The sequence below is a fragment of the Ammospiza caudacuta genome, chromosome 4 (assembly GCF_027887145.1).
Source record: "Ammospiza caudacuta isolate bAmmCau1 chromosome 4, bAmmCau1.pri, whole genome shotgun sequence".
Taxonomy (NCBI): Eukaryota; Metazoa; Chordata; class Aves; order Passeriformes; family Passerellidae; genus Ammospiza; species Ammospiza caudacuta.
Window position 1 is genome coordinate 35,578,460 of NC_080596.1, and position 26,451 is coordinate 35,604,910.

At 41.8% G+C, this 26,451-nt stretch overlaps 1 protein-coding gene across 1 annotated transcript in view; it reads right to left on the reverse strand.

Moving 5' to 3' along the window:
• The window catches only part of LOC131556533 (calcium/calmodulin-dependent protein kinase type II subunit delta-like), a 128,961-nt gene that overhangs the window by 67,812 nt on the left and 34,698 nt on the right, over positions 1–26,451 (reverse strand). Inside the window, exon 5 of the mRNA XM_058803172.1 lies at positions 5,636–5,695. Coding sequence (XP_058659155.1) covers positions 5,636–5,695 — 60 coding nt within the window. The remainder of the gene's footprint in view (positions 1–5,635; positions 5,696–26,451) is intronic.

A 26,451-nucleotide genomic window follows, 5' to 3' on the forward strand; every position in this document is an offset into this window, starting at 1 on the left:
TCAGCAATAAAAGGACTCAGATGCACAGCAGTAACAAAAACTGCTGAGAAGGAGAAAGCCTGCAGAAAACCCAGCTGCAACAAGCCCCACTATGCCCCCCTGTGTGCTCTTGCCTGGTGCAGTCTCGTTCCAGTACATTTAATCTCACAAATAGCAACTGCAAAACCAGCTTCTGTGTTCTGTTGTTGCACTTCACTAGTCAGTTACTTGCTGTAGCCATGGCTGACTTTAAACATTCAATCTGTTATTTTAGAATACTCATTAAATAGGCTCTTAAATATGAAATCATGTTATATCACTGGTTTATTTGGTTTCTTGATATTTTATTTTAATTCTCTCAAGGACTACGGTGTACCTTATTCATCATAGAAATTGCAAATTTAATTAATTCAACAGAATGGATGAGATTTAAAATTACTGAAGTGATCAGCTCATGTAAGCAATAAAAATAATTAAAAAGGAAGTGAGATTCTCTAATGCATCAGTCCCACGCAAACTAAAGCTTCAGATTTATATTAAAAGTTTTATTTATTTATTTATTTATTTGCATAGCTATAGTTAATACATCCCTGAGGACCATATTCACCAAGCATAAATTTATATAGCTGGGGATTGCTTTGAGTTGCACTGCATCAAGAAAGAACTATATATTTTTGACATAAAGTAAAACCTTAAATTAAGCTCAGAAAAAACATTGTGCTAAAGAACTACATCCACTTAATCTGAACAGGCCTGATTTTTACCCTGTGTTTGGTTTATAGAGTAACTTAACTAACACCAGCTGAGCTACTCACAACTGTGCCACAGTAAGACAAACTAAATTCAGAAAGGAGTTACTGCATTCACATTTTCTATATATTAATAGTGTTTCTCCTGAGATTCTTGGGGCTTTATGAAGTGTCATGCACATACTTGGTGAACATAAACATAAAGGACATATTGTTGTGCATGAAGGAGACACCACCACACCCCCCCACAGCTTTAATTACTTTCTGTTCAAAAAGGACAAGGCAATACGCAGTTTCTTATTTTTCCCACATGAGGAACTTAACAACTTGACTGTTCATGTTTTGTGTTACAGTGGGAAGTAACTCCGAAATGCAGGCTTTTCCTACTTTTTTTTTGTGGCAGGAGGATTCAGTAAGCTAGACACCAGCACAGAGTGTGGTGAGGAGCAGTGCCAGCTTTGGGTGCTACCAATTGCCTCAGCCATTGATGAGAAGTTCCCAGCTCAGAGCATGAAATGAGCAGACTCCAAATGGACACCAACACACTCATGAGAACCACGTAAGGGATTTGTCTCTTTCCCTGTGCTGTCCCAGTCTGTTCTGCATCAAGGCTGCCTCCTGGCCTGCTGCAAGGCCAGCCTGCCTTGGGAAGGGGTTGCTGGAGCAGAGGCCTTGCTGCTGTCAGAGCACTCTTGAGGCGATGCCTCAGCCCAGCCTGGCCAAGGCTGGACCAGCAGATCCACACTAACAGGCTCAGGCTTAGCAGGGCTGAGTCTGTGCCTGGCAGTCCTACTTACCTGCAAGTACCCTGACTTACTCCTGAGAGAGAGCCACTCAGGGACAGCCTGGCCTTGTGCCAAAAGAACTTCATTTATCACCTGAAGAGCTGCCACATGTCAGTAAAATCTGCTGCTGCCTCTCGCCAAGGGATGAAGATTGATCAGAGACAGACTCGAGCCTGATGTTGCTGGCTAATGGACCCTGCCTGCCTGCCACAGCTTGTACACTGTCTGTAAGGTCTGGAGGAGGTGGCAGGGCAGGGAATAATGAGCTGCAAGGAAGTGGGAATGCAAAGCCAGCAGAAGCCCCCCAGTAGTTACAGAGAGATCTTGACTGTCTAAGTACCATTAAGAAAACATTACCTAAACACAGCACAAATCCTGCAAGAGCAAACTCTGCTTGGGAAAAAAAATTCCATGGTTTCACCAGGTTTGAATCAGCAGTTTTCCAGAATGGGTCAGAGCTTGTATTGTCAGACTAATGCAGATTTTATCATTATTTGGGATGTCATAAACCAAAATCAGCAAAGCAGCTGTAAATCCATGCCAAACGTCATAACAAGATGGTGCCACAGTGTTACACCACAGAAAATGTCAATTGCAAGACTAGAAATCAGAGTGCTAAAAACTAAGCTTGCCTCAAGTTAAAAGAAGACCAAGAAATCAAAGTTTACCAGAAAAAGATAAAGGAGAAAATCGGGAAAATGACAGTAGATTTCTTGGTGAAGAGATTATTACTTAGCAATTTTCTTTCCAAACTTCTAAATTAAAAAAATGGGAGCATTAGTACACATGGAACTTCTGGAAAAGTAACAGTTACCCAAGATGACAAATCCTGTGTGGGTACGTGCTCACCAAAGGAAGTAAGCTTTTATTGTAACTCGATGTGCAATCTCACAAAGATAAAGCACTGGGTTCTCCAAACAGCAAGGCTTAACCTACATTTTCATCCATTTGAAACTCTGTAAAAAAGCAACTCTCTACACACTGATGTACAGCCATGTCACCAGAGTAAGACCCTGAGAAACACAGCAATGCTGAAAATCACACTAATGAACAGCCTCCTGCAGCCCAGGAGCTCTGTTACCACAGGAACATGAGCTGTGTTTGCCTAGAAATTTCCTACCACAGTGTAGCACAGGCCAGATTACTCAAGTACAGCTGGAAGAGGAGAAAATACCAGAATGGCCAAAGACTGATGGGAAACAAAGGATTCTGAACCCCTTTCAAAGTTTCTTCTCAAAGCCTGCAAGTTCAGCTAATGAGGCTTGTGCCTCATTTTAATGGCCACACAAAATTCAGTAGGGCTCTTTTTACTACAGTGATATTAAAGGGCTGAGGTAAGAAGAGGTAGAAATCACAACAGTGAGTATTGATGAGGAGTAGCTGTATGGAGAAAGGATGAGGAAATTCTGTGGGTTTTAAACTTTCACACATACATTACTTAAGTGGGAAATGGAGATGAGAAAAAGGACAACAGAAAATACTGCTTGCAATCCATTTTCCTTGTTTTTCCTACACCATTCATTAGACATCGTAAATACAAGGCTGGACAGAGAAGAAATCACAGATTTATGAAAAGGATGAAGAGAAGAAAGATGCTGAAAAATTAACAGAATTAGTTATGTGCAAAGCAGTGTCTGCACAGAAAAGCTCAGCTTTCAGAGATGTACTGGAGCCCTTCTTGTAGAAGTGAAACAACTTCTTCAAGGAAGATTTCCATGACACTTCTTGGCTATGAACATGGACAGTAAGGACTGCACAGAAACAGAATCATTTAACATTCAGCCTTATTTAGCTTTCCAAAAATAACTCCCTGTACACAGTCATCTTTGAGAAACCACCCCATCAATTAAACTAGACTTCTGCTTTCCTACAGAAATCACACTGAAAAAAATAGTTACCATTTTTTTCTTATTTTTCTTAACTTACACATACTTATTGTAAGAGCTGAGCTCCCCTCCTCTGGCACACTTCCCTTTTCACTCTTTGTGCTTCCTGATGTGATGCAGCTCCATTACTCACCAGAGAAGACAATTTACCCAGGGATGTCATAGTGACTCAAGCATAAGAGCTCCAGTGGGGTGCTGGCAGCACTTGGAATGATTTTAGGGTGATCATTTAGCTGGCTGAGGGCATGGCTGCAGGAGAAGGAACATGACAGAACACAACATCTGCTGCCAAACCCTAGCATGGTAATTCCAGGTCATGAAAATCTCCTCTCAGGCAGATCTAGAACATGGCAGTGTTTCTGAAACAGGGGCAGAACAATTTGTCCATTCCCTCTTGAACTGCACACCTTGGTGCAGGTGGTGATGCACAGTTTGTGCAGACTTGCAGAGCCCTACCTGCCTGTCACCCAGGCTGTCATTGCCTGTTTGCACTCCAAGCCAAACCTCACAGATACAAACTGTGCATGTGGAACAGCTGGCCTGCCAGAGGAGCTGAACTCCATCCTACACTGCTCAACAAGCCACTTGACAAACTGAAGACTTGTGACAACATGGAACCAATTTAGACTTTTGTTTCAACTGAATTCTGTGCATTTCAGCCTTTCCTCCGCATCAGTTCACTCTTGTCTTTTGTTAATTTTCCCCAACTTGTGGAAGCTCATAAATGTGTTCTGGTTCTAGTAAGGCCCAGGTGGATGGCTCTGGAGTCTGACTACACCATGTGTGTAACCACAGCTGCAGAAGGGCTGCACCTCCTCCCTAAAAGCACTTGTACATTTGCATAGCTCCCACCATTTTACAATGCAAAACCTTTGGTAAGATAAAATAGCACAAATAACACTCCCTCTTCCTTCTTAACTAAATTTCTAGGTCAAACCTATAAGCTTAAGAGAGATGCTGCAGAAATTTGACATGTCATTTTGAGCCATGGTACGCTTGTTTTCACTTCCTATTTATCATTACAAGGAAGGAGCTGATTTCATCCCAGGTGATGCCTCAAGAGGCTGTCTGGAACAGAGGCTAGACAGAGTTAAAGCAATAAAGTAGGTATTTCTTCAAAGGATCCACCTCCACCTTTGAATAAAGAGCCAGGCTGTGGCTCTGCCCAAGATGGACCCAAAAGGGATGCAAGATGGATGACAGCTCACAAATGTTCAGACTGTTATAAGTTTGGCCCATTTACATATCGGGGTTAATGATTCAATTACAGCTTCAGATTACCAAGGCCCATCCTCCCAGATTGCTCTCCTCAATTCTCCATTGTTTATAGTTCTTTGGGCCTGAAACTACAACGGTGTCCTTGGTTCTCAGGCTGGAGAAGGACTGTTTGGTCTGACTACCCTGTGAAGAGAACTTGCTAACATTTTATATGAAGTTCAGAGTTACACACCAAAGGAGTACAGAATCTGAAAAATATGAAAGCTAAAACTTAAGTCATCACAGGCACCAAACAATTTTATTAGTCTAAAAATGCCATAACAAACAGGAAATTCCTCCCCTTCTGCAGAAGTCTCAGGTACTCTTGTACTCAGGTATTCTTGTGAGAGATACCCTTGGCATATAATTCAGTGTATGAAAAACTGAAAACCCAGCTACACTCTTAAGATCAAGGTACTTACCTGTCTACACTGTTTCTAAAGCAAAGAGACAGACCTACCCCAACCCTCCAAAATAACTTTATTTTTTTGCTTTACATGGTTACAACACACAACTCTGGAAATAAAAAGGATAGAGCTTTCTTCATCTTGGAAGGACGGAATCTCAAGCACAAAGCAAAATATAAAATAAGCATCTTACTAAAACCAGCACTAATTATTGACATTGGTCTGTCTCATCGTGCAACAGACACTGTCAGCTGAAATTCTTCTGCAGGTCTCCAAAAATCATGAACAATCCTGCAAACAGCCCCTCCTGCACACTGCTCCAAACCCCTGGCACAGAGAGCTCTGGCAGAGCAAAGGCTCAGAGATGAGAACACTGCACACTGCTGCAGGTGATCCATCAGATTATTGCATCCCGCAGCAGAATTCATAAGGAACATCACAAGATAAGGAAAGAGTCCTGACTGGAGTTACTGGCACTTGCTTTCTGAGCTGCTCTTTGTATTTGTTAATTTCCATTTCCCCTAAATTTTCCAAACTGATAAATAATGGACAAAGCAATGAAATGTTCCTACCGATATTAGGATGCTTCAGGAGACGACAGATTCTAGCTTCTCTCTCCAGTTTCTGGTGATCTGCATCAAAAGAAAGCAAAACAGTTGCTGTTAGTATGAAGATTAACATAGTTTAGAGTATTTGCTTTAAAGAATCATCACATTATCATCATCTGATGGGATCTGTAAAAAATGTCTCCTTTATTTAGATCCACTAATATTTTCACCCAAACTGTAATATTGAATTGATTGGTTTTTTACCTTTGGGTAGAGCAGTAGGCTGGAGCTCTGGACTTGTACTCTTGGAGCTCTAACAGTCTTTTCTGGAGATAAAATACTACTGCTTGTGTCAAGCTCTGTTCTTTACAATAGACAACATAAATATTCCAAAATAATACCAACTTTGGAAAACAGAACTGCTTGAAATGTAAAGAATATACTTTGAATCTTGAAAACATTAAGAAATGAACAAGTTTAGAAAAAGTTGCTTTGATGGCAACTCTTCAGAGTCAAAAATTTAGCATCAGATGTTAGAATTAAGAAGTTCAATTCTTACTGCCAAGTATCCAGTTAGATATGTAGGTCAAGAGAACTGTAACAACAGATTTAAAATAAAACAGAGAAAGCAAACACCACCTTTAAAATACTTAACACTTCAAGTTTCTGACAGCATGTTTTAAATCTGGAGGAAAGAACAAGAAGGAAAACTTGTTTAATTTTCATTTTTCTGCAGTTCGTACTTCCTAATATTTGCAGTCAACTCTAACAACAAGTGAAACAATTTTACATATGGTAACAGTTCAGATTATTATCACATGCTTTTAAGAACTGGGATAGTTCTTGAGCTAGTCACTACTTGTCAACTGACCCACCATACTTGCTGAGGCCTAAGGGCCTCCTCCACTTGCACGAGAAAATTTGTCAGCTTAACCCTCTTTACCTTCATATTTACTAAAAAAAAAAGAAGAAATCAGAAGTTCAAAGTATTAAAAAGAACTAGAAACCTGCAACATAAGCTTAAAGGTCTTTTTCTAAAGTTAAACTCTGCCACTGAGGTTTCTCATTAATATTTTTGAATTCAGCTGCAGCAAGGCTGAAACATAAGCACAGACATCTACAGTTACAGTACCTTCATGTCCAGCAGCTCTGGCTGTAACTTAATCTTGGGCTGAGCACTTGGCACATTACCCAGAGCAAGCAGGGAGATGATCTGCAAGGCAAACTGAACTAAGCTGGGGTGAGAACAAGGATGAAAATGTGAACATTGCCTCAAAAGCAAAGAAACAATCCAGAGGCTATTGGACATGTAGTGTGGGAGCTGTGGCTCTGGTGCACTACCAGCTCTACTTTCCAAGGCTGCTCTGTACCACCTCCAGCTATATTTACAGATCAGGCAGCACAGCCAGAAACCTGGAAGGTGTCCCACAGGCTTCTATGAAGTGCTAAAAACATCCCGTGTCGACTCTTCAGGAATAACACAGCTATAATAAAGAACTTCATCTCCAACTGTGAATATGATGTATAAACAGTTGATGTTTCTTTGCTATCAGCTGCTATATCACAGCTTCTGAACTGACACTAGATGTGATTCATGTAATTTATTGATTATAACTGTATTGATTAAAAAAGCACACCTGATATTTTTCAAATCACAGTAAAAACATCTTAGAGATGCTGCTGCACGCACTGCAATACGTGAAGGTAGCATCTACATCATCATCATTATTATTGACTGCATTATATATTCTCAGGTTTTTACTCCAAACTGCAGCAGTATATTGATGGACACCAAGCAGGAGTTCTCTGCTGAAATCAGAACAATGAAAATCTGCATTTAACTCCTCCAGTTGTTTGTGTCACAGCAATTGCTGTTAGTCAGTATGAAGTGATGCAGTCACTTGCTGGGTGCCTGCAGGTACCTCACAGCCTGCACACTGTGCTGAGGCAGCAGAAAGAGCATTAAATGCTCCCTGAGCCAGGGATTCAGTGGACATTAAGGTCCAGAAGATGACAGCTGCACTTCCAAAGAGACAGAGCATTCTTTAGTGTTGTCAGAAGAGTAAGTCTGCAGTGTCTAAGTGTTTGGGGGTGGGACCAAATGCAAATTTAACTTCATGTGATATCCAAGAAAAGTATTCTCCTTTAAAACCTGCACATTTGTTCTCTGAGTTTTAGGAAATCCTGCACTGGGTTTATTTACAAGTCCTTGCAACTGCTACTGCTGTGCCACCCGCAGCTATTTGTGTTCCCCTGCCTCCTGCCAGGGCTCAAGTGCTGGGGAGCTAAAGGTGAATGTTAGAGGGCAGGGCACACCAAAATACTTCCAGCACTCAGCTCCCAAACATCTGAAGGGTAAGGTGTGCCACTGCACAGCCCACTGGGAAACAAGGCTCCTGCCATATAGCCAGGGAAAGTACCCAGGAGGCACAAACTCCCCAAAGCCTGAGAAAGTTTGGGCTAGCATCTGGTGTCAAATGTTTATGTTACAACAGTAGCACAGGAAAAGTTGTGGAAAAAATAAATGCAATAATAGGTCACTTATCAAGATCAAAGAGCTAATTCCTCTCAAATTTGACAACAAATCATTCACCAGCTAAAATTGCTTTACCTGTCAGGTAAACACAAACCAGGAAAAATTATTATCAGGAGCAGGAAGCCAAGCTTGAAAGTCACAGATAAATAAAAAGGGAATGCACAAGTACATATACTTGTTTCCCTTGCTCGATTTTAATTACCTGGACTCAGTTACAAACAGGTCTCCTACATTGTCTGCCTAAAAAATTGTAATTTGTTGAAAAATACAAGCTCAAAACACAGCAAAGCAAATGCAGAAGAAGGAATGCTCTACAAATTCTAGATTACTTTAGGAAAGCAAGTCTCCGTAAGTGAGCAATGGCCTCTACCACAGCAACAGCCCATTTCCAAGACTGGAAAAAGATCACTGCCTGTCAACCACTGATAGCATTGGAAAGAAGCAGCAATGAGAATAATGTGGGTTTATTAATGGAAAAAAACCTTGCAGCCACCTACAAGTTTAATCGGATACGGAGCCACAAAAAAAAAAAAAAGAAAACAACAAGATTTAATGCACTGAACCATTAAAATCTCAGCCTTTACAATAACTAATGAAATTCTGTGAAACTGAAAAAGACAGAATATAGCTGTAAAACTGGGGGTAATCATAGACTGTATAAACTTAAAATCTTGAACTAGTTCTCATTCATATGATGATGTTCTAATAGACCCAAAGCTAATATTATAATTTATGACACCAGATTCAGAAAATTAGACTGCCTGCATTCAGTTTCTACTAGGTAGGCTAATGAAATAACTAATTTGCAGCAGTATCAATATTTGTTTTCTTACATTCACCTGGACAGCATATCCTGTGCAACCTGCTCCAGCTGAACCACCTTAGCAGGCAACTGGATTAGAGGATTTCCAGAGGTCCTTTCCAATCCCAAACACTCTGTGATAAACCTGGGGGAAGCTGGCTGGGGCTGCTACACAGGAACTGAGTAGACACTGGTCCATGAACAGCTGCATCATGCATCACTTGTTTTGTATGTTTTAATTATTTTGTCATCATCCTCCTCCTATTACTTATTATTATTCTCCCTTCCTTTTCTGTCTTAGTGAACTATCTTTAACTCAACCCAAAAATCTTAGTTTTATTTCCTCTGATTGTCTCCCCAGTCCTCCTGAGGGTGTGGGAAGAGGGAGGGAGGGAGGCTGTGTTTAGCTGCCTCTTTGCTCAAACCATGACAGTGGGAACCAATTCCATCACTAAGCCCCTGCCTGAGCTCCTTCTTATGAAAGGCAATTTACAGACCTCCAGCATTTTGCAAGCATTCATTTTCAGCTGGTAAGATAAAACAAGAACCACATTTATTCATGTAACAGTCCATCACACAGCTCTTTGAATTTTCCATTACTGAGTTCATGCTACAGCAGTGCTCACAGACAGACCTCAGTTAGCTCCCCAGTTATTCCTAAAGAAGTAAATGCTAAGCAATACAGGCCTTCAATTCCCAACAGCACTTTTTCAAAATGAACGCTCCAGCATTCAGTACCTGCTCCTGGGGAGATATTTGAACAGAGTTGTTACTTATTCCTCTCTTCCCTGTATTTATAGCTGGGAAAGTGGGCCATTCTTGGAATAAACAATCCCAGCCCCTCCTAATGCTCCCCAGCAGTCACACACCAGGTGTTCATTGGTACAAAGGCATCTTCTCCATGGACACCCCGCTCCACAATGGGCAGGAGCCCACAATAACAATAGCACAGCAAATTCTGCCATTAGGCCACTGCTCAAAAGCATCAACAGAGCAGAAATCAGGGCACTGAGTGTGCCTGTGTTATTCTGTGGCTGTGTTCCCAGACACACTTGTCTCCACCGAGCGGCTGAATATCAAGGAAAAGCAAAAGATATTAATTCAAGATGCTTTATGAAATAATGAACAAGCCCCACACCTGTAGAACTGCAAATTCTGCCCCACAGCATTCAGAAAACAAAAGGCACATTTGTACTCAGCTGCAACAATAACAGTTCTCAGCTGACTGATGCTCCTGCAAGGCTTTCTTCCACTTCCCACCCGCTTTGTGTGTTAATGTTTTACCCTTCACAGCGTGTGAGAAATTGATAATGGACACAGAGACCCGATTCCCATCTACAAAGCACAGATTACAGAGGCAGAGTCACTGCAAGTGTCTTTAGGGCACTTCTTTGGACACTTTATCCCTGATTTCTATGACACCTGCTATGACCAAGAGGCACAGATATTCCTGCATTTGTGCTGTTTCTAGCACTGCTGCTAAAACTGACAAGTACCTGACTTCACACGAGCTGGCAAAAGGAGTGAAAACAACATGTGACATTAATAGCAAAGCACTGAGCCCACATGACTTCATTTATTTCCATGATTTGTGTTTAACCATGTCCATAATGAACAGAAAGAAGAGATAACAGAATGATACGATTGCAAACTGGACTTTACCCAATTGTTGGGAGCCTTTAAACAGTTCCCAAGAGCACACAGGCACACATTACTCAGCTCAAGCTAAGAAATGCTATTTTTTCACCTTTTCATACTCTCATTTGCTGTGGATTGAAAGAGCCAGCTGGCAATTCACTTCCTTCACTCTTCTGACTCAGAAAAACAAGAATAATATTAGTGGAAGTCCAGAACTGCTGTTATATATACATGTTAATTGTTGTTTTCTATATAAGGTATGTCCACAACTACATACAGCAGTTTTATATCTATTATTTCATTATATAAACAGCACATCTACTGGAACAGAGTGGAGTACTGTAAACTCTCCAGTGCCAAAGTAAACAGAAAGGGCCTGAGAGACAGAAGTGTGAGTGTGATCACCTGGTCACCTCCATCTGTTTGCCACCAACCTGCACCTGCCACTTAACTCTGTGCACCCTGTGCTCCATCTTGTCCTCTTTTCATCTGACCCATCCAGAGCTGCACCTTGTAGCACCTCCCTGATACATCCTCATGCAAGGCATACATTTGCCATAACAGGAAAACCTGAATGCACTTTACATCCTCATCTTACCCTTGCTGCCTCCTTCTGTCCCTACAGCAGTTTATTTTCCTTTGTGACTCAAATTTGCCAATTCCTAGAGCTGATGGTCAGCCAAGTCTTCTTCAGCCAATCCCCCTCCATTCCTACATAACTGCATGTCCTTCATTTTCCCTTATTTCACTGCCCTCCTTTTATTTTTGGTTCTCAACTTAAAGTGCCTGCCCTCTACTTGTTTAAATTCTGCTGATAAATATGTGAGTGCATTCAGTACTTCTCATTTTTTTTCTAGCTTCTATTTTCTACTGAGCTGTTAAAATTTCTTTAGGCTTCTCAGTTCTCTTGGCTCATTTCCTGCAGAAAGTTGCAATTTTCAGGAAACAATATTTGGAAAAAAAGATGTCAGGAATTGAAAGTAAGTTCAGAAAAATAAATCATGTAAGAGATGCCTGGAACTTGAGGTGTGGACCCATCAATCTAATGAACACTAAAGCATCTGTTTGCACTCAAATGGTTCACTGGAGAGGATGGGCTGCAGGATATACTTGACTTGACAGCCTTGCTGAACTCCAGTCCTACAGAGCCCATCTTAAACACATTAAATCCGTTAAAAATGCTGTAAACTCTGAGCAGACTTCTGTCTGACACTAAAATTTTGAAGGCACCCTCAAATTCTCAAATTATGCAGCAAGACATGCATAAGAAATGCTCATTTTCCTTACAAATGTTATTAAAACAATATTGTCTAATAACAAAAGAAAAAAATACAGTTTCATATAAAGTCAAAACACTGTCAGCTACTGCAATATGTAGGTAGCAGATTGGTAATTTGAAATAAATTGTGAGCTTCTGATTGATGCCAGCTTATTTTAATATAAATGAGTAATTACTACATCCAAGACTGGTGTCAAGTCATGATTTGTGACAGCCACTTGGCTGGGACATGCAGAAGTTCCTGATTTTGAAGCTGCTGCAAAGAGCAAATTCTGAACTCTGACTTGATGTTTTCACTTTGGCAACCCTTATTTTTAGAAATCCTACCAATGGTCACCATCTTTTGCCTCGCAGATGTAATTTCTACAAGGTGTTGCATTAATTGTTTGTGAATTTTTTTAAAGAGTGGATGACCAGTGAGGATGTTCAGTTTGCTGACAGCTTACGGATGAGACAGTGTTCCACATTTAATAGAAAGGGAAATTCTATTGTGCAGAAAAGGTCAACAACTTTTATTTCCAATATTTCCTGTAGTCACTGTTACTTTAAAGCTGAACATTACATATGACTTAACCTACCAGAGACTAAGGGCTTCTTTTATGCAAATACACTCCAAATCACTGACATTTATCTTAATAAAAGCACATGGACTTTAACTCCCTAGGAGGAAACAACTGTAGAACTCGAATCAAGTCCAAATAGAACAAAAACAATGGTTTGGCACCTACCATTATGACTCAGAGGAAATTTAAGCAGCACATCAAAGCCAAAGCTTCTCATAACAAGAAAAACCACTAAGAATACATAAGCACATGCCTACAGGACATTTCATCAAAAATAACAGTAGGCTGCACTAGTATTAGAGGACTAAAGATATTATTGCATTAATAAAAATATCCTGATGCCTAAACCTTAGTCTTCAGCAAACAGTAGTCGTAGGTGAAGTCACTATTTCTACATGGCCCATAAAAAGCTCAAACAATAGAAATAATACACTCAAAAAGGAGTTCCACATTAAGTTGTAACTTGATTGCCTTCCATCCGTTCACTTGCTTTAAAACAAAGAAGTGGATTATGACTAACCCACTGTATTAATTTTTTCTGCTAAGTTGCTAAGACTTTGCTCATAATAAAAACAAATCTCCTCCTCAAATACCATTTGCATGAATAGCATTTAACCATCTGAAGCTTTATATTACAGCAATCTTTGATACCAGGACAGTAATGCCACGACATCTAAGCTACATGAGTATGGTCAAGAGGATTGTCTTGACATTATTTTTAGATCATTAAAAAAAGAAATGCTAGCCTTGCAAACACATACTTGTGAAACATAGTGCCCAAAAGGAGTGTTTGCATTAAAAACCAAATCACAGAGGAGAGCCAATGTCCAAGTGGAAGCCAGTGACAAGTGGCATTCCTCAGGGCAAGCGTTGGGACACCTTTGTCAGGGATGAGGACAATGGCATTGAGTGCCCCGTCAGCGAGTCTGCCAACAGCACAGAGCCCCGTGCTGGGCTTGCCAGGCTCATGGAAGGGATGGCACCCAGAGGGACCTTGCCAGCCTGGGCAGCTGGGCCAGCAGGACCCTCAGGAAGGCTCAACAAGGCCAAATGCACCTTGAACATGACTGGCAAGGCACATGTGTAGCCCAGAAATCCAACCACATCCTGCATCCAAAGAAGTGTGGCCAGCAGGTCAAGGGAGGCAACTCGTCCCCTTTGTAGGGAAGGATGAAAGTGTGACAAGAAAGTCCCACAGATATGTGTGCTCGGCAGAAAGATTTTTAAATGTAGAGTCTGATGAAGAAATAGAAGTGGAAGCAAGTTTTGATATAGAAGAAAAGAATTGCTGAGCCAGCCTTACTGGATAACCAAGGAGGCAAAGGGTGTGTTAGTCAGAAGGGGTTTTTATGGCTTAGAGCAAAGGATAAACCCACCTCAAATAAGATGTTTCTACCAAGCAGAAAGAGAGCACAGGCAAACAAGCCTGCCAATGTGGCGAGTAGAAAAAAGGTCTCAGAATTTTCCACTGCCAGAAAACTGAAAAACAACTTCTAGCTTGAACTGTAATGTACTTACTTTTGGTGATTGGACAATAGTAACATGAATATGGTAATTACAGGAGTTATGATAAGCTATAGATAAAAGTTAAGGTATAGATTGGTTCTACTGCATTAAGATGCTCAGCAAAGAAAAGTCTATAATGCACTGTAACCAAAACCAAAAGGTCTCAGCTGGAGCTGGAGCTGGCAGCTGTGGGCACAGCTCTGTCACCCACAACCCTGGGCTGCTGGAACACCTTGGATGGAATAAACTGCATTTTGGAGAGCCCCTGGAGTCCCACATCCCTCATTCAGGCTCTTACACCCTTGACTCCACTCTCAGGGGATCCCACCTGCAGTGCTGTGTCCAGGCCCCACTGGGGAGGCCCCAGGATAAGATGGGGCCATGCTGCAGTGAGTTGAGGAGGCCATGAGGATGCTCAGAGAGATGGGATGGCTCTGGAGCCAGGCTGGGAGAGCTCAGGGTGCTCAGCCTGGAGAAGAGGAGGCTTCAGGAAGACCTGAGAGCCCCTTCCCATGCCTGAAGGGCCACAGGAGGGCTGGAAAGGGACTTGGGACAACAGCCTTGAGTGACAGGACAGGGGGAAAGGGCTCCCAATTAACAACAGGTCAGACTAGCTCCAAGGATAAAAGCCTTCCCTGTGAGGGTGGGCAGGCCCTGGCACAGGGTGCCCAGAGAAGCTCTGGCTGCCTTGTCCCCACGGGCATTCAAGGCCAGGCTGGAGGGGGCTTGGAGCAACCTGGGACAGTGGAAGTGTCTATGGCAGGGGGTGGAATGAGATGACTTTCAAGGCCCTCTCCGGCCCTAACCATTCCAGGATTCTATGAAATTCCTAATTTGTCTTATTTCAGTAAGACATGTCTGACTCAACAGCTGCATCACTCCACTTATTCTACAGACAGAGAATAAAGATGCTCCCAGGCAAGGAAGTCTGAGGCTTTTTTTCTTCTTTTAATTAAGGCTAGGAGAAAATAAACAAGATTTTTATAACCAGCCACAAATAAAAGTTCAGGCAAGCATTAACAGGTAGTTAAACTTCAGCTTTTGACAAATTTGGGGGATTTCCTGGGTAAACAAACTCTCTCCCTTAAATGTGTGTTTGCCTTGCATTCTGCACAGTGTACCATATGCTATGCCCAGAAGGTACAGAATGTAATCAGTGTATGTAAGACAATCAAAAGGATACATAAGATAACCAAAGGAGTGTAAGTATACAGAATTCCTGCAGAAGATGAAGCCATCATCTAGTGCTGGAGGCAGGAGGCCCCAGGAGGAAAGGCATCCTCCTTAATGGACAGTGGTTGCACAAAACCTGCCTAAAGGGATTTAAGCTTTTCCCCACTATTAAGGGAATTAACACTTGTCTATTTGCACGTGTAGTGTTAGCTCCCAAGCTGCTGGCCTTTTCCCAAGCCACCGAGCTTCTTGGGAAACAGCAGGAAACCGGGTTATCTCTCTGTTGGCAAAACAAACAGGGCAAGCAAATCATTCTGTACCTCAGGAAAATAAAAGAACCACCCAATAACCCCACTATGTAAAACAACAGTCAATGCATCCCAGTTTCTCATGGTGTCAGGTTCATCCCTGCTTCCACTTAAAGAGCACTGAAGATGGGATCAATCTTTTAAAAGCACAAACTCTCAGGGGTAGAGCAAACCCATCCAACAGCCCTTACCAGATAACGAATGTTTATCCCTTGTTTCTGTAAAAAAGAATTCAGGGAAGATGTTTTAATATTGCAGAGACTCCAAATTCTGGCCCAGTGACAAATACTAGCTGTCTAAGAGGGAAATACTGGAGCATCATTGATATTAGCATTGCACAGTATTTTACTGATGTTAGAAAACAGGAAAGTAATCAATATTAATTGGGAAATCATTGAATCTGATTACCCTGATGATTTAGAGAACATAAGTATATAAGAACATATTTACAGCAACATCATTTTTTTAAGTATCCACGCTTTCACTTTCAGTCAGGAATTTTATTATTCTGATTAGAGATTGTATGGGAGATGTTCTATTGCCAAAGCCCAATCACTGATGCAAGCACAGCTTTGAAAAAAATCACAGCATGGGGCACTGGCAAAATACAGCAGACACCCATGACAACCCATCCCCTCTCCAAAAAAACATGAAGCCCAAACCACAACTAAACCACAAGAATTAAACATAATTCAGACTAAGAGGAAAGAATTTCAATTTACTCAGCAGAAAACCTCTCAACCAGATAAGGGTTACATAAAAAAAAAAAAAAAAAAAAAAAATGTTCTGTTCAATTCCTCTTCCCTCTAAGAATCAGCCTTTGGTACTGCTGGTTTTTTCCTGGAATCTGCTGAATAATCAAAAAAGTTATTTAATGGAAATACCTTAAATTATGGATGTTACGTACCACTATCATTAAACCACCACATTCAGTGTGGTTTCCCTGGTACAGCTCAACGTTCTACTCAGCATATGGAATAACTGAAACTATTGTAGAAAATGAAACTACTGTAGATAAACCCCCAACTTTTCTCCTTTAAAACTGAGGAGCTGGAGGAGAGAAATAACCCAGCCCCCAGTTGTGTTATTTAATTAAAACTGCCACTTCTAATTGAATTCCCAGCAAAGCACTGGGGAAATAGTCCCACTGCTATACCAAATTTATAAACCAGAAGTTCATTACTCATATGCTGTATTTGCCCACTGTCCTTTCAGCTAATTCCAAGAGCTCCCAGCCAGTTTGGAACAACTCTCAGAGATGGAAAGGCTTTGTAGCTCAGCACAGAAAAAGGACCACAGCACCTTCTCTCCCACAGCATCCAAGAACTGACACAGAAAGCATTGATAAAAACACTGCAAAGCAGCAACTCTCAGCTTCTTTCCAGTACCGCTCATAGTTCCTCGTGAGAGTGACTGACACCGGCCCTGGCTGCCCGACGTGGGCTGGGCAGTGCCCATCCTTGGAGCTGTACCACAGCCATCTGCACGTGCTCCTGGGCAGCCTGCTGGGGCAGAGGGATGCAGCAGCCCAGCCTCAGCCAGGGGGGACTCCAGGAGCCATCAGCCTCAAGGAATCCCAGATGCTGGACACCCCACACAGCCAACTGTCATGGACATTTGGCCTCAGGGTCTGCACACAAAAGCGTTTCAAATGATTGGCACATCTTCATTCCTTGAGCAAACACTCAGAGGCATTTTCCAGAGAGGGTTCCAAAGTCTGGACTGGTGTTAAACCAAGCTCTCCAATAGCCTTTTCAAAGCAGGATTACCTGTTTCATGCCACCACAGGAGCGCACACATTCCTCAAGCCCTCAGCTCCTGGTACATCAAGACTGCACTTGTGCAACTGAGAAGATGTTTCCCATGTTAAGAACTCAAAGGAGTTTGCTGCTTAGGTAATGGTTATTTTATTAACAGCACCTGACAAATCTGCCAAGAACTTGTCACTCAGCTATCCCACTTAACCCAATAAACTGTATCCACTCTGCCCCTTTGCACACCAGAGCAGTTTGTGACTGCTCAGGTGAAAGGAAGTGAAAGGAAGCCATCTGTAGCCTGAAGAGGGCGTCCATCACGACAGACACTTGCTGGCAAGAGCACCAGGATCAGGCTGCTAGCAGAAATCCCCTCAATTCCCCAGACTAGGTGTGGAGAGCGTGGTTTCTGGCACCTAGTCCTGCACTGCCTGAACCAAGCATGCAATGACACCTACCACAAAGAGAGCTGAGCAGATTTTTCTCTGCAATCCGCCCCCTTTTTGCTCCTCAGGCAACTCCAACTCCTGCATGATGACTAGGACGTGCTCCCTTGCACTGTGCTGGACAGAGTGATGCTGCCATGGAAAACGTGGCTCTGGAGTGCCCAACTGGGCCATTCCTGCAGCCTGATTCATGAGCTGTGTGCAGGTTATGGTGCACCATGGATGAACACAGGCACCTCCAGCCTTCCCACATGTGTGACACTGCCAACACAAGTCCTGCTCTGCAAGGAGAGCACAACCTCACCCAGCACCCACCACATGGCAAAGGCACCACAGAGCACCAAAATCTTGGTTATCACAGCTGCACAATTACCTCTGTCACAAAGTTCACTGTCAGCTGCCCATTCCCGAGTTTAACACTTGTCAAAAGGTAGATTTTTTTTCAATTAGGAATTTGGAGGAGCTCTTACTCAGAGAAGAGCTAATAGTCACCTCAGTAAACAAAGCCAGAAACTCACACCCTTGTTTGGCAGAGGGCCAGGCACTGTAGTCATTTCTCTGGGAGAACTCTCACTGATGGAACTGCTCCACGGCACGCACATCATGACTCATGCTGCAAAAACTTGGCTCCTGGAGTTGTTTCCCATCTAATTAAAATTCACATCCCACAAGCCAGCTTTTACCATAAGAGTATCAGTATCTGTGTCTGCAGCCAAAAGACGATTCAGCACCACAAAGAGGCTGTAGAAGTAGCAAATACACCTTATACTGAAAGAGACACTGACAATTATCTATTTTGTTGCCTCCCTCCTCAAAGGCCCCAGTCACAGGCAGACAGAAATTAAGCTGCTGCCTTGTTGGATTCTTTTTTAAAGAATCCATGGAAGCAGCAGTGCTACCATACAAAAGAAACACATCTGAACAAAGTAACTGTTGCCATGTATTTTAAGCTAGCCTAGAAGATTTATTGGACATGGCTTGCTTCAGTTTTTCCTCCCACAGGGTTTATACAAACTCTTCTGTTGCCTTTAATTTTTAATTGGATGTTTTGAAGCCATTTAACTCGTTTATCTTTATTAGTTTTATTTCTAACGTAACTCTCTGGAGAATTTCCTCTATTGCTACTTTTTAAAAACACTCAAAGATACCAGTGAAGAGCTGGTGACCTGTGCAACTATCAGGAATACAAAAATAAGATGAAGTATTACATGAACATTTTTCTCTTCCAAAAAAGATCTCCCAGCTTTGTCTCTTGATGCGACCTTGTGAATCAAACTACAGCCAAAGCCTTTGCCAAGTGGCTGCTAAAAGGAAGTTACACTTGAAGTTTCTTAAGCATGCACTAACCACAAAGAAATTATGAAAATAGAAGAAGTACTTATTATCAATGTCTTGGCCTTTGAAAAAAAAAATCCAATCATCAACCAAAATACACAAAAAATAAAATCAACTTTCCCGCTAAGAATAAAAAACTACACCAATACTTTTACTAATACTGTAATCAAAGGACAAAAGACTTAAAATAAAAAAATCCTCAATTTAACTACACTGTGATGGCTGTTCTTTAGAAGTTTTAAAAATACAGAGGCAGGAAATCAACTCTTTATTACTAACAAGTCTTTGATCTGGAACACAGACTTTTCTCATCATTTGTGAGGTCCAAACTGTGCTTTTAGTTTGATTCCAAATCATTAGCCCCTGCTGTATCTCCTTCGAGGCTTTGAGCACAGTGCTCTCACTCCTAAACTCTGGTGCTCCCAGTCAAGCTGGCTTCAACAGCCTCAGTGTGAGCTGTCAGGGAAACTCTGCCAGCATGAGAAAATATTTAGGTATTGCCACTGCTAATAAAAACATGAAGACTTCACCTTTGCAAGGGCCATGGAACAACAAAAACACTTCTGTCATGCCTGCAGAGGCCAAGAGAACCACAGTCCTCAGAGAGTAAAAGCACAAAGCACACTGAAAAGACAACTAAAATTTACTGTGCAGCTTCACAGCAAATGAGGTTTACATATACCAGAGTCAAGCTTCAGTCTGTGGGCTTTCAGTGTGAAACCAGGAAGCTCCCCTGTACACTCACCACAAAACATTTCGCTGCACAAGCCATGTGCACCAACTGCTTTGCCTTCTGCTCCCGTGTGAACAGCCTGATGGCCTATTACCAGGAAGGAGTCACTATCAACTGAATTTATAACTTCTTTACAAATAAAGCTCAGGAAAACATCTGTCTAAAGGACATCAGAGCTCAGGTTCTCAAGATAAAATGTAGAAATATTAACACATTAACAGCAGTGACCTAGATAGCCAAAAGGAAAGCTAGACAGATTTCAGATGCAAGATTTGCACTTCCCTCTTAATTCTCAAGCTGAAACAGATTTATAATTATGTATCTCATTCCTAGAAATTCCCTTTCCCAGAATGAAGTCCCAAATACAGGCTTTGGGCCTCCACATTCACATTTGTGCACATTTTTAGGAATCCCTGCTCTACATTTGTAAACAATCCTGCATACAAGTTAAATAAAAAAGTTGCCATTGGAAGTGCTCTCTGTTTGAGTGTGCTTTAGTGCATCCCATGGATACAGGTACGAAGCAGCTGGAGATGTGGAATTTGCAAATATGAAATGACTGAGCAAGGGTGAAGTACCAACTTCAATGTCAGAAGCAAAAAAGGTAAAAGCAAACCACAGCCATGTTAAGAGCACAGGGAATATGAACAAATGTAAAAAGTACTTGACTGCAGTGCTGAGACAGCAGCCACTGAACAGCTTCCACTTGATCTGTGCACCTCAGGCTGCACAGCCTCAAAAAGCAGGGATTCCATGCACTGCAGACTCTGCAGCCACTGAAATGCATTTCTCACCATGTCAGCTGAAACACACCAAGGGCCTGCAGTGAGACACTCCCCAGATCCAGCACCAGCCTGACAACTTGCTACTAAAGCCATCCCACAACTTGAGAGTTCACTGGTAGCAAATGCCACAAATCCAGTTAGTTGGAATAAAGGACAACCTAAGTCTGTTTGGACCATCTGGTACAGCAAATTTTCCAGCTTCAGTAAAATTGGGTTTCCTCCTGGCCCAGCTAAAGGTGCTGAACTCCATTCAGGAGTCAGGCTTCAGTGCTGACATCACATACATGTAAGCATCCCCATCCTCACCTCCTTTTCACAGCATAGTAAATCCACATAATAACACACAATCCTACCTGAGGAAAGGTCTGGCCATTAGGAAATTAAACAAGCAAGACCTTACTCTCAGGGAAATTAACCTATAAAAACTGAAGCAAAAACTTCACATTAGAAGGAACAGTTGCAAAGTTAAAACATAAACTACTAACACCACACTAAGTGGTTCTTTAAAAAAAACATTAATTCATGTTGCATTTTTAGCAATGCTGACATAAATGCAATTTTGGTAGCAGTGTGTCATTTCTTTCCTACTTTTTCATTGTTCTACAATAAAATAAATGCCTTTCCCTAAGCAGTAACTTTTGGAATTTATTTTAAATGAGACTACACCACTCTAAACACTGGAGTTCCCATACTTAAAGCATCTGAGCGCAGTACTCAGGAAAGTGTCAATTCTGCAACAAAATCAAGATTTCCCAACTCCAGTGATTTACCAGCCTGAATTCCAAAGCTGAGCTCTTGCAAAGTGCTATTTTACAGCTTCAGGTGTAAGGAAGAAGTGTTTTAAGAAGCTGCCACTCACCATGCGCAGTTTTGGCAACCCGTTTAGGATTTAAGAGACATGTTTATTTTTATCAACTCAGTATCTCCAATAGATTATGAAAATTAGCAGCTTGGAGCGAGTAACAAACTTCTTCAATGTGTAATCACTTTGTCAAAAAGCAAAACAAAAATGTGATAATGAGGCTTGTGTTTGCACTATATACCCACGGGGACATTTTAATACACTGGAAGGCTGAAATAGCACCACTGAAATACTTCAGTAGCACTTCAAGGACTCGCAGCTTGAAGAATCAAGCAATGCCACCCAAAGAGAGCCCAGGGAGATGGATGGTCAGTCCTGGCTGAGCTGGGAACTGCTGCCTTTCAGCAGCCAGGCAGAGAGCAGTGCCAGCCATGGCCAGGGAGGCAGAGACCCCTGACACTGCAACCTCCTTCCAAAAGTGACTGACACCTTCTGGGGTTGACCATCATACTCCAGAACACAGTATTTTAGGCCATTTCAGTATTTTGCAAGCCATCTTTGAAACTTAGCACCCACTACTTCTGAAAGAAAGTCAATGTTTAATGCCAGAAATGAGGCATTCAAGCCAGTAATTACCTGTGTTGAGTATAACCAGGATAGCATTCCATTGGCACCATACTAACATAGATGAGGAACATTTTAGAACTTTGATCCTGCTTCTGGAACAGCTTTTCTTAAAAAATCGGGACAAAACAACTTGCATTCCCTTATATCCACATGGACTACATTACAAAATTAACATTTTTTCAAAAAGCAATCTTGTCCTAGAACTCAAAAATCAAATTGAATTACTACCAACAACAAAACTTCTGTGAACAAAATGGGGTCTTTATTTTTATTTCTGTCTGCCAAGAACATCCTCTGTGCAACTGCCTCCTTACCATGCAAGGAATCAGGCCAGTGCCGATGCACATAAGAAATCACAGAGTAGAAATTCTGAACATAATTCCCTGCAGTAAAAGCAAGAGTGAAAAGCATCAGAGAGGCATTACTGCCCCTTGATTAACATGCCACATTCAAATCACACTAATATTAATCAAATTACCCTCACCAACTTCAGACGTGCTCAGAGTGAGTTACGAACCCCAAATTTCCCCTGTAGCAATCTAAGTGGTGAACCACTAAGAACAGTTACCCTTTCCTGTTTTAAATACTGCAAGGTGAGATCAGCTCCACACAGATGTGATTTTAAATGCAACCTCCTTCAATTCCCCATTCTGAATGCTCCACTTGAAAAAGACCCACTGATAGCTGTCTGCAATTACCCAATGTGAAAAAAGCACATATTTGATGATTGGCTTTTCGCAAATATTAAAATAAATATTATATGTGTTGCGTTAGAAAGTAATGATGTATTAATTCTCTTAATTAGTGTGTTACATATAGTTTTAGGTTATAAAATTGTTAAAATAGAAACTGTGCTATGTAGGATACTTCTTTTAAAGAAAGGACTCGCAGCAAGATAGCAGCCACAGGACACCTAAATCTTTCAGAGAAAAAGAATTTATTGCCCTCTTATCAGAAGAAATTAACTTCTTCCCGCCTCAAAGGCGCTGTCAGGATTCAGAGGAAGAAGTTGATGATGACCAGACAGAATCCTGTGTTTGAATGGAATTTATGCATCATGTATGAAGTGTATGAACATGCAACAGGCTGTTGTTTTTAAGGGTTAATCCTCTGTTAACGGGTGTCCTTTTTCGGGCTCATGCTCAGTCTGTAACTCTTTGTCTCTATTGTCTCATATTGTCCTAATTCAAACTGTCCAAATTATTATTACTCTAATTGTATTACTATTTTTATAACCATTTTATTACTATTAAGCTTTTAAAATTTTAGAAACAAGTGATTGGCGTTTTTCACAGCCAATGATGCTTCCCACCCAGCTGAGCACGTTCAGTGAGCACAGGGAGCTGCAGCACTGCCGGCCCCGTGTCCCGAGCACGGTCACGAGAGCTGATCAAACATCAGCAGGAGCCCAGGCACATCACATGGCTGTGCCTCACAGCTGCCAGAGCCTGCCACTCTTCCCTTCCTGAGAACTCTGCTCCACCCGTGTGCAGGGGACACCTTCCGCACTGCCCCATGGCCCACACACCTCCTCTGACGCAGCCCTATGGGCACAGAGGGGAGCAGATGCGGTGCTTCACTCTGCAAACATGGGCAAGCAGATGAGAGAGAGAAAAAAGCAGAGATTGGTGAAAAAATGCACAGAAACTTGTAAGACAAAGCATGTCTGGATGAAAAACTGAAGGAAGAGCAGCTTGGCCCCCAGGTCCAAGAAGCAAGAGCAGTAGCTGTGATGCAAGGCCACAGTCCCCAGCAGCTCCGCTGGTCCTGCCCAGCTCAGCCAAGGGAGAGCTTTCCCTGCTCTCCTGAACATCTCCCTTTTCCTGCTGCTTCACATGGCTAGTAACACTTGTAGAACCTGACAGATTTTAGAAATTCCTGAAGCCATGTTAGATATAAACAATCTCAGGGCTCCATCACATCAACAGTGCTTTCCAGATATTAGCCCAAGGTGCAGAGACCCCCACAGATCCTTGCTTCTGTTACTGAGAATTCTGCAAAACTGAGTTTAAACATGTGGAAAAAGCACTCATATGGATATTCAGGAATGTCTTTCAATATTAGGGGAGAGGTAGCTAGGGAGATTTTGAGAAGTCTGGCCTTAAATTAAAACCTCTTACACTTCATATTCTACTTGATCTGAAAACATTGTTTCTAACAAAATGAAAGTTAGTGACTAAATACATTCCTAGTTTCATATGACAGGTGAGCTCACAAGACAGTTGACAAAAAAAGTCCCACACTTCTCCTAAGAGGTTAATGATCAGCTCTAAGCAATCAAATCCAACCATTATTTATAGACTAATCCGAATACCTGACAGCATTCCTCCACCAGGATGTTTAATTACTTCAGTGTCAGGTGCCTGATTCCTTTCAGTAAAGGTACAGTGAATTACACTGGTAATGCTGTGCTATCAAACCCAGTTAAGTTCTCAAGTATATTCATTCTTCAAGTAGCACCCTCTCCAAGGCTGCTGTCACACCTGAGTTATTGTGCTAGTGTTTCTCTAAGATTTTCACTCATGTTACTCTACAATGCCTTTGCACAGCTCCTCTTCCTCTCTTCCCATACCTCATCCTCAGCAAGAGAAGGTAGTTTGCAGCATTTACAACCAAGATGATCTCAGCTGTTTGCCAGCAAGGAAGAGGAAGGGATCCATTGCTCAGATCTTCCACAACTGACTCCTAATGCTCCTGCACCAAAGTCAGAACACCTGACCTGACAGACTGCTGTCAGCAGCATCTCATCTCTCAGGTGTACACAACACCTCAGTGCCTTGCACAGTACAAGATTAGCATCAAGCAGAAACTTCCTGTGTCACATTTTCAACGCCAAAGCTTTTTCTCAAATAAAAAAATTAACACCACCAGCAAATTTACGACCAGGTGTGACCTGAAGGTCTCAAGCTGAAATAGGAAATGAGACTGTTCAGTGTGTGAATTGCTGAGCACACTTTGCATGCTGTCATTTCCCTCAAGTAACACCATCTCTTTCAGTAATTTATTAACTTCAGTTAGGAAAGAGAGGGGAAAATAACTGCGCTGGATTGCCTCAGGAATGATACATCTTGAAACATCAGTAATTCCACTACTAAATATTGTTAATTCATAGCATCTGTTAAGAAGTTCCCTTACAAGAGGCAGTGTAACACAAGTTATCTATCAGAGGAGTGAGAAAGAGATTAAACAGCAAACTGGCACAGCCACCAGCTATAAATTATCAGCAGCAACTCTGCTATTTGTTCCTGTAAGCCCTGGTACAGAGGATGAGACTGTTTTCTTCTATGCCATCCAGTGTTATCTCAAAAAAACTAAAACATGAGCTGCTAAACAGGGACAAGGGAGAATCACACCTAGGAGCTGCAAAGAGAAGCAACAGCAGATTAAAAATGAACTTCTCTGCTAACAAAAGTGTGATAGATCCAAGTGCTGTGCAACGCTGGCACCGACCTCCTCTGCAGAGCAGGCCCATGGAAAGCACTAAGTGGAAACATGGAATTCTGACCAGAGTTAGGCCAAGCAGCCTAACATTTTCCAGACAAAAGCCACAGAGAGTCATAAAAAGCTCTCATTTCTCACTGCATAAAAGACCTGCTGTTCTGAGTGCACAGTTCAATCCTTGGCCTGAAGCAGCCGTGGTCTGACTGATCTGCATTCATTTTATCCCTTAGGAGAATGTCCAGGAAGCTTTGTTTGACATCCAGCAGCAACATCTGCATAAGGGACACAGAACAGAAGACAAGTGTGTAGCTGCTACCTGTATTAACTGCCAAGGGCCCAAGAGCTGCCTTCCCACTCCTACAGGAAAAAAAATAACACTACTGATCCTCTTGGCATTACCTGAAGATACTTTCAGGCTACTTGATAAGTTAATCATTGCAACAACTAACATGAACTAATGGGAGAATTAAAACCAATTATTTGTTATTTGGGTTAAATCTACTTTGGCAAGTAACAGAATAACATTCTGATCTGCTTTCAGGTAAGCAATCCTTGATCCAAAAGGAAAGAAATGCTATATAATTAGGTAAATTGAGGAATTTCCTATTATTTTCTCTGTTCAGAGTAACGAAAGCAAGAATAAGCTGGTCCCAAGGTGAAATTCTCCAGCTGTTCTAGTCTGCTCAGCTCACCTGAACATTCCTATGCACTTCTGAACTTCCACCCACAACCAAGTTCCACAGAACTGACCCATCCTTGCTCATGTTCTTACCCACTTAAATGCTCTGGTGTGCACACACCACTAGAAATAAGGTCGTAAATACTCTTTGTCAATATTTGATTCTCTGGGCTCATTTACTCCATCTAAACAGTAGAGTTGAAACACTTATGACTTCCAAGACCACAAAACTATTTTATGAGGTAATAACTTCAGGAATTTTTAGGGCTATTGTTTAGGAGGTTCATAACTTTCCTCCACCAAGTGAAGCGAAAAGAACAAGTGGACACTAAGAGCAGCCTGCATGTCTAAACATGCCTGCAGCTCATTCCTGTGCACAACTGGGTTCAAGCTGCTGGCTCCTGCCAGCGTCCAGCTGCAATACAGAAACTGC